At 38.7% G+C, this 14,619-nt stretch overlaps 1 protein-coding gene across 3 annotated transcripts; it reads right to left on the bottom strand.

The window, feature by feature from the left end:
• Positions 1-381: 381 nt before the first annotated feature.
• Positions 382-14,577, bottom strand: WDR53 (WD repeat domain 53). 3 transcript variants are annotated; one of them, XM_082654692.1, is made up of 3 exons: positions 14,439-14,577; positions 8,797-9,292; positions 382-1,117 (listed from the first exon to the last, which is right to left on the bottom strand). In XM_082654692.1, the coding sequence occupies exons 2-3, from the start codon at positions 9,274-9,276 to the stop codon at positions 521-523; spliced, it is 1,077 nt and encodes a 358-aa protein (XP_082510818.1). In that variant the 5' UTR covers positions 9,277-9,292; positions 14,439-14,577; the 3' UTR covers positions 382-520. The 3 variants fall into 3 exon arrangements, with proteins under 3 accessions (XP_082510818.1, XP_082510819.1, XP_082510820.1); XM_082654694.1 differs by having other exon boundaries at positions 912-1,117; positions 8,772-9,292; XM_082654693.1 differs by lacking the exon at positions 14,439-14,577 and having other exon boundaries at positions 8,772-8,858.
• Positions 14,578-14,619: the final 42 nt, after the last annotated feature.

Raw genomic sequence — 14,619 nt, 5'->3', positions numbered from 1 at the left:
CAAGCAAGAACAGGTTTCCTCTTTCAACTTGGTAAAGTTCCTCATGACATCCTAGGATCAGAAATTACTAATGTTATAACTAATGTGGTGACCATATTTGGATCAGGATGTGGGCTTCCCTACGGCAGGAGGCTTGACAAGACAATGAAGATCCTTTGCAGGTAAGTAATCGTGCCTGCAATTTCTTGGATCCTCAGGTTACTTAACATCTCTGAGTCTTGATTCCTGTGGCAAAAAATGAACAAAGTAACCCACTTCACTGATTTGGAATAAGAAAGGAAACATGTAAAATGGCTGGTACACAATCAGTACTCAGTGAATATTAGTTCTCATTCTCCAAATTTTAATATGTCATTTACTATAACAAGTGTTACCCAATTATCTCCTTTTGCACAAATGTTTTAAAATTTATATGATGGAATGGTATTATTTCCACATATGACAAATAGTTCAAACAAAGAATCAGGATTTTTTTTTAACCCATAAAAAGTTCTGCAGTTTTTCAAATGTTTTATTGGATTTAAAATTCTTTTAAAGGATATACAGATATACAATTAGTTTGATCAGCTACCAATATATTTTGGTATCCCTTTATTTTTGTACTCAAGAGCCAGTTCACTTTTTCTCCATGTTCAATACTTAACTTTGGTAAAATTTTGCCATGTTCGTCTTCACCTGCTGCTGAAGCATGAGTGTTTCCACCCTGCTTGGTATAAGCTGCCCTTTTGGTTTTCTTCTTGTGGGTATGTTTTATAGGACTCTTCTGTTTTTTCTCAACTTCACTGCTTACATCCCACAACATTATCTTCCCATCATTCCCTCCAGTAAGCAGCAAATAGGATTCTGGCAGAAAGCAGACATGGGATACCCCTAAGGTGTGGCCCTTAAATCCCAGTTCCTGTTCACACTTGACTCCCATCACCCTAAAGATTCGAATCTTACCATCTTCTGCACCACAACTAAAAATATTGCCACACGATGCCACAGACACAGAGTGGGCTAGGGCAGGGTTTAGAAGCTGACCAGGTGATTGTGGGTCTTCCATTTCTTCTGTTTCATCCTCCTGCAAATTTGTAATCCAGAGTGGCCGGGCTTTCTGAAGGTTCCACAGCATCACCTTTAAATAAGAGGAAGTTACATAGTTACGGTTCTAGTCAGTTTGTTTAACTAACATGCTTATTCCACTTCTAACAAAATCATCAAAGTAGTCTGAGAATGATTAGTAGGATACATTTCCAGCAATATTAAAAAAAAAATTCAGATGGCACCACGACATGCCAGTGGGATGCAACCCTGGTGCCAAAACTAGAATGCCAGTGGGCAGTAAGGAAGATAGAATTTAGAAAACAATATCCTGAGTAACTTTTGATTAACAAACCCATTAAAGTGTAATCCAAATTCTTAAGCAGATGCCAGTTTCTTTGAGTCATTCTACCCTGATCTCTGCAGGTAAAATTGAAGATTATGAAATTTATTAATTTTCGTCTATGCTTGTTGAAGTAAAAATACCTATCAACTAAATAAACTAAACTAGAATACCACTGAAATCATTTTTATCTGGAATGCTTTTCCTTTCCTTTCACATTACCCAAATTACTCACCCTAGGGGCACAGCTCAAATTGTGTCCCTCTAGGAAGGCTTTCCTAACTATTCCAGCCCCCTTCTCTCCCATATTTAATCCCTGTTCTATTAATTGACATATACTACTAGCTTTTCAGTTTCTTGAGATTTAATTCATCTTTGCTAATGCCTAGCATAGTACCTGGAGAAAAGAGCAGAAATTCTAAACAAGTCTGTTGACTAATTTGACATCCTGGTATACTTAGCTTTTTTTTTTTTTTTTAACATCTTTATTGGGATATAATTGCTTTACAATGGTGTGTTAGTTTCTGCTTTATAACAAAGTGAATCAGTTATACGTATACATATGTTCCCATATCTCTTCCCTCTTGTGTCTCCTTCCCTCCCACCCTCCCTATCCCACCCCTCCAGGCGGTCACAAAGCACCGAGCTGATATCCCTGTGCTATGCGGCTGCTTCCCACTAGCTATCTACCTTACGTTTGTTAGTGTATATATGTCCATGCCTCTCTCTCGCTTTGTCACAGCTCACCCTTCCCCCTCCCCATATCCCCAAGTCCATTCTCCAGTAGGTCTGTGTCTTTATTCCTGTCTTACCCCTAGGTTCTTCATGACATTTTTTTTCTTAAATTCCATATATATGTGTTAGCATACGGTATTTGTCTTTCTCTTTCTGACTTACTTCACTCTGTATGACAGACTCTAGATCTATCCACCTCATTACAAATAGCTCAATTTCGTTTCTTTTCATAGCTGAGTAATATTCCATTGTATATATGTGCCACATCTTCTTTAGCCATTCATCCGATGATGGGCACTTAGGTTGTTTCCATCTCCGGGCCATTGTAAATAGAGCTGCAATGAACATTTTGGTACGTGACTCTTTTTGAATTTTGGTTTTCTCAGGGTATATGCCCAGTAGTGGGATTGCTGGGTCATATGGTAGTTCTATTTGTAGTTTTTTAAGGAACCTCCATACTGTTCTCCTTAGTGGCTGAACCAATTCACATTCCCACCAGCAGTGCAAGAGTGTTCCCTTTTCTCCACACCCTCTCCAGCATTTATTGTTTCTAGAGGTTTTTTTTAAAAATATATTTATTTATTTATTTGGTTGCACTAGGTCTTAGTTGTGGCAGACGGGCTCCTTAGTTGTGGCTCCAGGGCTCCTTAGCTGCAGCACGTGGGCTCATTAGTTGTGGCACGCAAGCTCCCTAGTTGCATCATGCATGTGGAATCTAGTTCCCTGTCCAGGGATAGAACCCAGGCCCCCTGCATTGGGAGCGCAGAGTCCTATCCACTGCGTCACCAGGGAAGTCCTCTAGATGTTTTGATGATGGCCATTCTGACTGGTGTGAGATGATATTTCACTGTAGTTTTGATTTGCATTTCTCTAATGATTAATGTTGAGCATTGTTTCATGGGTTTGTTGGCATTCTGTGTATCTTCTTTGGAGAAATGTCTATTTAGGTCTTCTGCCCATTTTTGGATTGGGTTGTTTGTTTTTTTGTTATTGAGCTGCATGAGCTGCTTGTAAATTTTGGAAATTAATCCTTTGTCAGTTGCTTCATTTGCAAATATTTTCTCCCATTCTGAGGGTTGTCTTTTGGTCTTGTTTATGGTTTCCTTTGCTGTGCAAAAGCTTTGAAGTTTCATTAGGTCCCATTTGTTTATTTTTGTTTTTATTTCCATTACTCTAGGAGGTGGGTCAAAAAGGATCTTGCTGTGATTTATGTCATAGAGTGTTCTGCCTATGTTTTCCTCTAAGAGTTTGATAGTTTCTGGCCTTACATTTAGGTCTTTAATCCATTTTGAGCTTATTTTTGTGTATGGTGTTAGGGAGTGATCTAATCTCATACTTTTACATGTACCTGTCCAGTTTTCCCAGCACCACTTATTGAAAAGGCTGTCCTTTCTCCACTGTACATTCATGCCTCCTTTATCAAAGATAAGGTGACCATATGTGCGTGGGTTTATCTCTGGGCTTTCTATCCTGTTCCATTGATCTATCTTTCTGTTTTTGTGCCAGTACCATACTGTCTTGATTACTGTAGCTTTGTAGTATAGTCTGAAGTCAGGGAGCCTGATTCCTCCAGCTCCGTTTTTCGTTCTCAAGATTGCTTTGGCTATTCGGGGTCTTTTATGTTTCCATACAAATTGTGAAATTTTTTTGGTCTAGTTCCGTGAAAAATGCCAGTGGTAGTTTGATAGGGATTGCATTGAATCTATAGATTCCTTTGGGTAGTAGAGTCATTTTCACAATGTTGATTCTTCCAATCCAAGAACATGGTATATCTCTCCATCTATTTGTATCATCTTTAATTTCTTTCATCAGTGTCTTATAATTTTCTGCATACATGTCTTTTGTCTCCTTAGGTAGGTTTATTCCTAGATATTTTATTCTTTTTGTTGCAATGGTAAATGGGAGTGTTTTCTTGATTTCACTTTCAGATTTTTCATCACTAGTGTATAGGAATGCCAGAGATTTCTGTGCATTAAGTTTGTATCCTGCTACTTTACCAAATTCATTGATTAGCTCTAGTAGTTTTCTGGTAGCAGCTTTAGGATTCTCTATGTATAGTATCATGTCATCTGCAAACAGTGACAGTTTTACTTCTTCTTTTCCGATTTGGATTCCTTTTATTTCCTTTTCTTCTCTGATTGCTGTGGCTAAAACTTCCAAAACTATGTTGAATAAGAGTGGTGAGAGTGGGCAACCTTATCTTGTTCCTGATCTTAGTGGAAATGCTTTCAGTTTTTCACCATTGAGAATGATGTTGGCTGTGGGCTTGTCATATATGGCCTTTATTATGTTGAGGAAAGTTCCCTCTATGCCTACTTTCTGCAGGGTTTTTATCATAAATGGGTGTTGAATTTTGTCAAAAGCTTTCTCTGCATCTATTGAGATGATCATATGGTTTTTCTCCTTCAATTTGTTAATATGGTTTATCACATTGATAGATTTGCGTATATTGAAGAATCCTTGCATTCCTAGAATAAACCCCACTTGATCATGGTGTATGATCCTTTTAACGTGCTGTTGGATTCTGTTTGCTAGTACTTTGTTGAGGATTTTTGCATCTATGTTCATCAGTGATATTGGCCTGTAGTTTTCTTTCTTTTTGACATCCTTGTCTGGTTTTGGTATCAAGGTGATGGTGGCCTCGTAGAAGGAATTTGGGAGTGTTCCTCCCTCTGCTATATTTTGGAAGAGTTTGAGAAGGGTGAGTGTTAGCTCTTCTCTAAATGTTTGATAGAATTCACCTGTGAAGCCATCTGGTCCTGGGCTTTTGTTTTTTGGAAGATTTTTAATCACAGTTTCAATTTTACTTAGCTTTTTGTTCTTGTTCCCTACCATGATCTTGGACCTACTAAGCGAATTTAAATTAAATGCTAATTAAAAACTGATTAAAACAAAACAATAAACTCTGTGAACTGATTTTACTCTATTATCTAGCAATTTTCTTCCCGTAGCAACCAATTTGAAAAAGAAAATATTCTTCATACTTTCAGAGAAAACAGACAGCTGTATTTTACCCCCTAGTACTATCCCTGAATTATGACTCACAATTTAAAATGGACACTAGGATAAGCATGACCTTCTTTAGTCAAAAGCACAGATCTGAATTGACAAGATTACTACTGTTGATTATATTAAGGATTTGGTTTTCTATTCAAGGTAACTTCCTTTAACTCGGCCTACTTTCAAAAGAAGCAACATCTAGTAACACTTATATTCTGCTTATACTAGGGAAAACACTGAAAATCTCTTTGGATTGGATTTATAACATTATACCAAGAGGCCACCAATTGTTATACATATGGGTGAAGCCAAAATACTACTAAATTGAAATAAAGTAAAATTTTAAAAATAAGAAAATATAACAAAAATGAATGAGTAATAAAACTTGAGGGAATTCCCTAGTGGCACAGTGGTTAAGAATCCACCTGCCAATGCAGGGGATGTGGGTTTGATCCCTGTTCCGGGAAGATCCCACATGCCACGGAACAACTAAGCCCGTGCACCACAACTACTGAGCCTGCACTCTAGAGTCTGTGTGCCACGACTACTGTAGCCCGCACGCCTAGAGCCCATGCTCCGCAACAAGAGAAGCAACCACAATGAGAAGCCCCGCACACTGCAACCAACAGTAGCCCCTACTCACTGCAACTAGGGAAAGCCCATGTGCAGCAACGAAGCCCCAATGCAGCCAAAAAAAAAAAAAAAAAGACATGGCAACAATCTCTATAAAAAACCTGAACACAAGGAAAATGGACATTCCAAAATATACTAGCTTAACTGTATGGCAGGTATCCCCAAATTCTTTTTCACATAGCCCCATAATGCCTGGATTATATTTTCTGCCCTAAGACATCCAAACATGAACTACACCCAAAGTGTTTTCAGCAGCTTAAACATTTTTGTATTTACTTAAATCATCTAAACGTGTTAATAGCCATTTCAAATTGTACCAACCCAGCAGTCATTTCCAAGTGTTGAAGATTCCCAAATTGTTCCTGCCTGGACATTCCCTTTGTACTTCTTTACTCTTCCTAACTGCCCAAGAGTCCAAGGTATCTCACAATTTCTCAACCACCTGATCAAGCAGTATCACCCTAAGCAAGAGAGGTAAGGTATTAAAGGAAAAGAATATTAAAGAAAATTGATTTGAAGGAAAAGTATACAAGCGTTCAGGGCTTAAGGTCCAATAAAACGTCAAAGGGAGAGAAAGTGGACAACTGGCAAATGTTCAGAAGTGAATGCAAGCATATCAAAGTGACCCTGCTCAAAAATTTCTCCTACAAAAACATTCCTTTCCACATAAAAGATTCATTTTCAAGGGGGTAAAAAAAAAGGCTCCTCTACTGTCCCAGTCCTTAAGTTCTGTACTAGAGATCTTTTAAACTCCAGAAAGAACAAACCTTTGAACCATTTATTTTCAAATGTGGAAATGAGAAAGAAAACCAATGTGTATGCTACAGAAATTCATGATGGCTTCAAATTTCCAAAGGTCCTTATAAGAAAAAACTATATTTGAGTGGTGGTACACATGTATTTGTTTAATGTTATTTTTTATACCTTATACATATATTATGACTATTATTTTGGGCCTATTTAATAAAAGATTAAGCAGTCTCAAGTGTCTTAATAAATCATACTTCATTCTTAAGGTCCCTGCCTCTTTGAGTAAGCACTGCCTATTTAATTTTATTTTTTATTTATAAAATTTTATTTATTTATTTATGGCTGCATTGGGTCTTTGTTGCTGCACACGGGTTTTCTCTAGTTGCGGTGAGCGGGGGCTGCTCTTCGTTGCAGTGCGTGGGCTTCTCATTGCAGTGGCTTCTCTTCTTGCAGAGCACAGGCTCTAGGCACACGGGCTCAGTAGTTGTGGCTCTTGGGCTCTAGAGCGCAGGCTCAGCAGTTGTGGTGCATGTGCTTAGTTGTTCCACGGCATGTGGGATCTTCCTGGACCAGGGCTCAAACCCATGTCCCCTGCATTGGCAGGTGGATTCTTAACCACTGTACCACCAAGGAAGCCCACACTGCCTATTTAAACCTATCTAAATCAAAGGGTATAATTTTTATAACTTGTATAATAACAAAGATAGGTGTGTTGAACCCATCTATTTTATGTGGCAATAATTCAATTCCTGCCTTGAGATAAAACACACTTGTTCAGAGAGAAATAACTCATCATTAATCTGATAAGAACTCCCTTCCACTATTATGCCTACATTCTTGGACTTCCCCATAGACTAGCTATTCTTAAGGTTTAGAAAAATACCAGATAACCAGGTTTTAAGAAATACTGATAAATTGGAAGAAACTATAGTTTCAACGTCAGTTAAAGCAGTAATTTTTTAAAAGCCTGGCTGTATTATCTTAGCCACTGTTGTTACATCACAACCCAATGCAGAAGTTAATCTACAGTGTATTTTTAGCAATTCTTGACAGTCAAATCAAAATGCAATTACCAAAAAAAAGAAAAGAAATTACCTAAGCCTTCTTCTCACAAAACATTTATTTCCTATACTGTTCTCTAGCAGCTGCCTGCCACTAAACATTCTCATCTAGAACTGGAGGTAAAATGGTAAATTCTGGGTGCCTGCTTGTTATCTAATCTGTGATTGCTGCACACCTAATTGTTTATTGCCATGCCTAGTAGTTAATGAACCAGTGATTGAAAACTGGTATAGCTTAAGGATGAAAGAATGACTAGTCAAAGAGACACTGTACAATCTGCCTACTTAAAACAGATATCTGACTGGTTGTGTAGGTCTTTCTGCCCAACCAAGTAAGCAGATTATCTCCACTAGGACAGAAAATGTAGGAGGTTTATTAAAGTTTTGGACAAGACCTAGGAGTAGAAAAGGAGTTTAGAGGTTATGGGGTCACTAAGCCTTGTAGGTATAAATGATTCTCAATAGAGGCACTACAAATTTTTGGTCGGACAATTCTTTATTGTTTAGGGGCTGCCCCAGCACTGCAGGACAACTACCAATTCTTCCTACTAAATGCCAATAGTTTGGGGGGAGGGGCTGGCAGTCATAGTGACAACAACTAAAATTAGCCTCATTATTTCTAAATTATAAGGAGGTGTGGAGGGTAGAGGAGGGAATGGTAAAGACCACTGGCCAAGAAGTGGCCACAAGTCTTAGAAGATACTAATATATAGTTGGGAATGTAGATTAAATGCCTAGAACAGTGCTGGGGGAGCCCGTAAACAATAAAGCAGTGGGAAGTAGTAAATGTAAAGCAGTGGGAAGTAGTAAATGCTCACCAAAGAGAAGCCATGACTATTCTCACTCCAGTGATTTTTAGAGTAAAAACAATAATAGATCCAGGCCCTACAACTTTTTTTTTTTTTAAACAACAGACTTTGTAGAGAGTGGGTGATAAACTCTGACTTTAGCATGACTTTGTTTAAACAGATGTTTAAAATCAAATATTTGAATTCTCATGTTTTAGGAATGTCTTAAAGCATAGAGAAAGGAACAGTAAAAGATTAATAATTACTCTGTGAATAAAATCTACTAAACTTTGTCAAGTTAGCATTAAACATGCAGTAGAAGTAAAGCTTATGGTTCATAAAATACATAAGACATGTTAGTAGAGAATAGAAAATGGAAAGATATATTTAGCCCAATTAATAATTTGATTCTGTTACCAAATTGCATCTAGAAATTACCCAAGTACTCTCTGCAAGACATCACCTGCATATCCAGTCCACATGACACCAGGCTCTGAGGTCTTTGAGGCCGAAAAGCTACAGAAGAACAGATATTGGAATGTCTCTTCAGTGATCTGCTAACTTTCTTATTTTCCAAGTCTAGGATTTTGATTGTTCCGGAGTCATCAGCAGAAGCCAGAAGGTTTTCAGTTTCATTCAGTGAAACACAGTTGATTTCTTCTTCATTCGCATGAAAATCGTCCAAGGATCCTTTGAGAGACCTGACATCCAGTATGCTAATGGTTTCTCCATGTGAGGCATAGAGCTTGGTGGGGCAGGAGGGAGCGAATAAGACACTGGTAACATCGTCTGCCCCTTGGAAGCGTGTGTGTCCTAATGGAGTCCCATCTTCACCCCAAACCATGAGATCTCCACCTTCTGCTCCAGAAGCCACTAGCCCTTCTTGACTTGCATTCAGGCAGAGAACAGGAGAAAAATGTCCACCAGTCCACTTGACTGCCATAATGGCTCAGGTGACTCTGTGAAGAAGGGGGAAAAATTATAATCTCGTGTTTTATCTAAGAACTTCACGAGAGACATATTCAATAAGCAGTATTTCATTTAAATATTAAAAGACATCTAAAAAACTCAATCAATAAAAAAAGACATTTGAAAATCAAGCCTACAAAGCCTAGTTGAACACAAGATTGTGGTGTACCTGGCTGGCACATGCCTACATGGGCTTTCCTTGCAATCAGGGGCACAGGTAAGCCTGGTCCTCCAGCCTTTGATGTGAGGCTCACATAAGAATAAACAATAAATATATTTATTTTAAATTAAGAAAAATCCTTTTGAAGAAAGGGCTGCACAATCATCAGGTTATATCCTTTATCTGAATAATGTTTATAGAGAATGAGCCCTGGAACTAGACTCTCTGGGTTTGAATAGCTCTATTACCTATCAGCTGGGCAACTTTGGGCACATTGCTGAATCTCTAATTCAATTTCATTCTCGATAAAATGGGGGTAATAATAACATCCATTTCACAGGATCAGATCGGATTAAATGACATAATAAATGTCAAGCACATATAACAGTGCCTGGTACATAATGAGGGCTCAACAAATATTACCACTGTCACTTTTCTTACTTTTATTAGGCTAGTCAAAGTGGCATCATATATACTACACAAATGGTCCTCAAAGTATAGTCTCCAGGAGCATTAGCACCACCTAGGAACTTGTTAGAAATATAAATTGTTGGACCCCACTCTAGACCCACTGAATCAAAACTCTGGGGTTGGCACCCAGCAATGTGTTTTTTGTTTTGTTTCGTTTTGTTTTGTTTTGTTTTTTCAGTACGCGGGCCCCTCACTGCTGCGGCCTCTCCCGTTGCGGAGCACAGGCTCCGGACGCACAGGCTCAGCGGCCATGGCTAACGCACCCAGCCGCTCCACGGCATGTGGGATCTTCCCGGACCGGGGCACGAACCCGTGTCCCCTGCAACGGCAGGAGGACTCTCAACCACTGCACCACCAGAGAAGCCCCCAGCAATGTGTTTTAACGAGCCCTCCAGGTGATTCTGATGTATGCTAGAATTTGAGAACCTGTACTACACCAGTAATCATCAGGGGAACTGGTTAAAAATGCAAACCCTTGGGTCTTACCATCGGAGACTAATTCAGTACATTATTTAATTTTATTCTCAAAACAACACTTCTGATTGGTAAATATTATTCCATTTTACAGGTAATAAAACTGAGTCTCAGAAATGTTAAATAATTTTCCCAAAGTCACCTGGCTCTTAGGATTTGTACTTGGGATCTAATATAAAGGGATCCTAAACTTCTAAACAATGAAGACCTTTTTCTAACAATTCTACTTGACAACAGGTTTAACTTGTTAGTATTCTTTGAAAGTGCAGAAAACGATTATTAGAAAGCTGCTAATAATTCATTATTGCTTCTAAATATATTCACATATTTTTAATCACATTATCACCTACTTGAACTTATATAACAGTAGTACTTATGTGCAAAATTTAGTTTCCTGATACGCTAGGCAGCCTGTATCTATAATTGTAACTGCCACATAATACTACCCCCTCTCGTAACTACCTCCTGTGCAAAGCGAAAAAGGAAATAGGGGCAATTTCTACAACTCTAAGTGGTCAAAAGGAAGCAAACAAATCTATCTAGATAAATTTAATTTTTCATTCCACAAGACAAGGGAGAATTTATCTAGTAAGAAACTGCCATAGTTGCTTTACTATTTTCAGATACAATACCTGAATTTAGTTCAATTGTACAGAGATAAATTTCCTAAAATTGTTTTGAAAATAATTTTAAAATAATCTGGTGATCTGCCTAAAATTTCTATTCCCAACACAAAGGTTATTTCCTCCACTTTTAGCCACACACACAAACAAAATCACTAACTAGACTGCAAAAAATCACCAATCTAATAGTAATCGAAGTAACAGAAACAAGATCACAAAATCAGCAATTTTCATACAGATAAAATGGAAAAAAGACAAAAAGATACATTTTTAAATTTCAGCAGAAGCACTCAATTAGTAAACAGAGGAAACTAATTAAATAGAGACTGAAACAAGTTTTAAAGGAGAGGTTTGGAGAGGAAATAACTCAAAGGGAGATAAAGACAGGGAACTCTGGTGGTTTGATTTTTGCCAACAAGTACTGAAATAGTAGTTAAATAACAAAGACTTTTGCCAAATGTTCCAGATAAACCAAGGAAAAAGGACACTTAACACAATTTAAAATGAAAGGTATTAATATTATTTAGGCTTAGGAACTGTCATTTGTGGTGACTATTGACTTATGATAAATACAATATCCTACCTTAAAATATGAAATTTGAATTAATCACTGAAAAGTTACAAATAGTTTTATTTAACTCTGTCATGAATCTTTAGGGTATTGACCACTTATTTCCTAAGTCAGAGTTTTAATTTTTCTACAATGAATTAACTTTAAAGTCCAGAAGTCTGCCCCCTACAGCTTTAGGATTTTGTGTCCATATAGGTTTTGGATCCCTGTTGGGATATATTAGGTTTTTGCTAAGACAAGAATAAGGCAAGGTTTCTAGTACTTCTATTTCTCCATCACTAATCTACTCACAAGGGACCTAAGTAAATGCTGACAAGCAGACAAAAGTTTTAGCAGGTTTTCTTCCTAATATAACTCTTTTCCAGAAAAGATTAACTCAATTTTAAAGATACATTTGGTTAAACTCCACCCCAAAGTGTGAGAAGTTAGGCAATAAATGAATTTTGTATTTAAAGAGACTATTATAGACAACACCACAGTTCCTGTAAATTTTTCCATAATGGAAGCAGTAGTAACTCTTGGACTGTTACTCTCACAAGTCCAAGGTCAGCTCTACCTTAACCTCTATGCACCAGAGTAAAGAGCAAATTAAACTTCTAATCTCTACACCACGTGGATGATATTCACCGATCACCTAGCTAGTCAGAAAAATTAAAATAGAGACCTATTATGTGGAATGTTAGGAAAAAGAGTTGGGAAAGCCCCAGAAATCCATACATTCTGAGGCTTTTAATTTTATCATGCAGAGTATTGATCAGGGATTCAACGAGAGCCCCCCAGATCACCTGTTTACTTAGTCTACAAAATTAAAATTATTTGTTATTATTTGAAACACATTCGAAGATCACCATCAAAAAGTGTTAAACAATCAGACTGCTGCGGTACGAGGTAGCGGGAAAAATTAACTACATATGGGTTAAATCAAAATAATCTTTCAGAAATGAGTTGGCAAGCCACTGTTTCTTGTTTTTCTTTTACTGGGACTGGAAAGCCTACCTGGAAATAGCTAAGTGCCACTATCCCCACACTCAGGTATCAAGTCAACTAGCTTTTCTCTTAGGTAGATGACTAAAGGGTCAAGCACGGTAATTAATCATATCCCAGTGTGAATTAGTTTAATTAGATACTGGATTCCTTCCTTCTTACACCTAATGAGATCATGGAGTGAGAGGGGGCGAGGAAGGTGGGGTACTATGAGAACATTTTTATAAAGGGTGCGGTGCAAAGATGGAAGTTCTAAACAGTGAGAGGGCAGAAAAAGGGTACTGAACATGGCGGAGGGGACATGATCAGGAGGGTGATGAGCAGGCAAGAAAGAAAAGGAGGTAGTGATAAAGGAAATCTTTTCCTACTTTGAAATCCTACCTGGGCCACTTGGGGGGTACTTTGCCACAAAAAGTCACCTCACTGAGTGGACAAGATGTGCCAGAATTATTTCATCAGATCCTTCAAAGGCTCTACCTCACACCATGGCAGACAGGATAGAGGGCAATGTCTTTAATAACTGAATGCTCTCTAAACACTTACTCCTGTCATACCTCCATGTATCCATTTGTCCTTTTCAAGTGTCTGTGCCTTTAAAGCTATTCATTCTGTCTGTTCTTTGTCCCCTTCTTGGATGGACTGACTCTACTTATCCTTGAAGCTGTAAAAGAAACTTCAGTGCCTTTCCAGACAAATCTTGGACCGTCTTCCTTTGATGGCTGAAAGCTGAAGAATGAATAATAAATAAAACTCCGAAGCCTGAGATCTAAATAATGTGATAGTCACTATCACTGTAATAAGTATAGATCAACTTTTCTCGACATGTTTGAGTTTTCCAAAGTTGGTCTCGATGTGGAGAAGCTAGACAGCAACCGAAGTGGCTGAAGGGCTGTGGTACTGTCACTAGTAAGAATGAAAAGAATCTGGGTTACTAAGCTTGGAGGAAAAAACATCTGGGAAGAAGGGACTGGCAAGTAATAACCAAACACCACCCATCAGAGAGTAGAGATGGTAGGTGCTGTTCTTTTGTTTTTACTGGAGAACAAGAAATTGACTATACACAGCAAGGGAGCTTTTGGAAAGATTCCTTACTACGTAAAGGCAAGACAGTGGAATTGACTACTAAAGGAATCTGTGAAACCTATCATTATAATAATTATCTCATAGTTGTTTAGAGAGTTATATAAACACCCCTGTAAAGGGCCTCAGTAGGTTGCCTGGCTTACATGATAGATATTATTTTCTCGTACCAAGCATTCTTTAAAGGCTGTCAGAAAACGTTCTGGCCACCTAGGAAAACGCAATATGACTAAATAATGCTGAAACTCTTTCCCTTCCAAGAAGCCTTCTATAATTATAGCCTCCATGTCATTCTCCCTATTGGAATGTCTCATTAGTTAAAAACACACTGCTTTAATTCGCCTACCAATCGTGGGTTAGTAGGAAAGACTAGGAAAAGCCACATTTTGTCCAAAAGAATGTAGCACTTAATAAGCACTTAAACGGCACTTTAAGGTTATCCAAACACTGGGGGGTGGGGGGGTGGGGAAGGTGTTCAAATGTGGCGACCTCACATGCTGTATATACGCTGGGACACACGTTCTGATAAGCACTGATACTAAGAGAGAACAAGAGGGCCTGACCAGAAAAACACGACCTCACCTGCCGAAGGACTGGCTAATAAGGAGAGGGAAATTTCATGCGTTAGATTGGAAAGGTGAAGCAGGGACCCAAATGACTCAGCGAAAACTTATAGGAAAAGTGGTCCAGAAAAGCCGACGCGAAACCACTAGATTAAAAAAGAGAAAAGGCACCGGAGGATAGCCCGGAACCCACCGGCGATAGCCTCATACCTGCGCTTCCAGCTTCTCTCCTAGGCGCCAGGTGATGACCTCACCTGTGGGCGCCCAATCCCATCTAGCGTAGTGGGGGGAGGCGCCTCAGCCAAACAGTCACATCCGGGGCCGAGAGGAACCGCGCGAGCTGGGCGTGCGCCCTTGCTTCGTGCCCTCAACCCGCATGGCGGAGGCACGG

Source organism: Grampus griseus, assembly GCF_964374135.1.
Source record: "Grampus griseus genome assembly, chromosome: 5".
Classification (NCBI taxonomy): Eukaryota; Metazoa; Chordata; class Mammalia; order Artiodactyla; family Delphinidae; genus Grampus; species Grampus griseus.
Note: the sequence above shows the minus strand (reverse complement) of the source record. Positions and strands in the feature narration are given on the sequence as shown.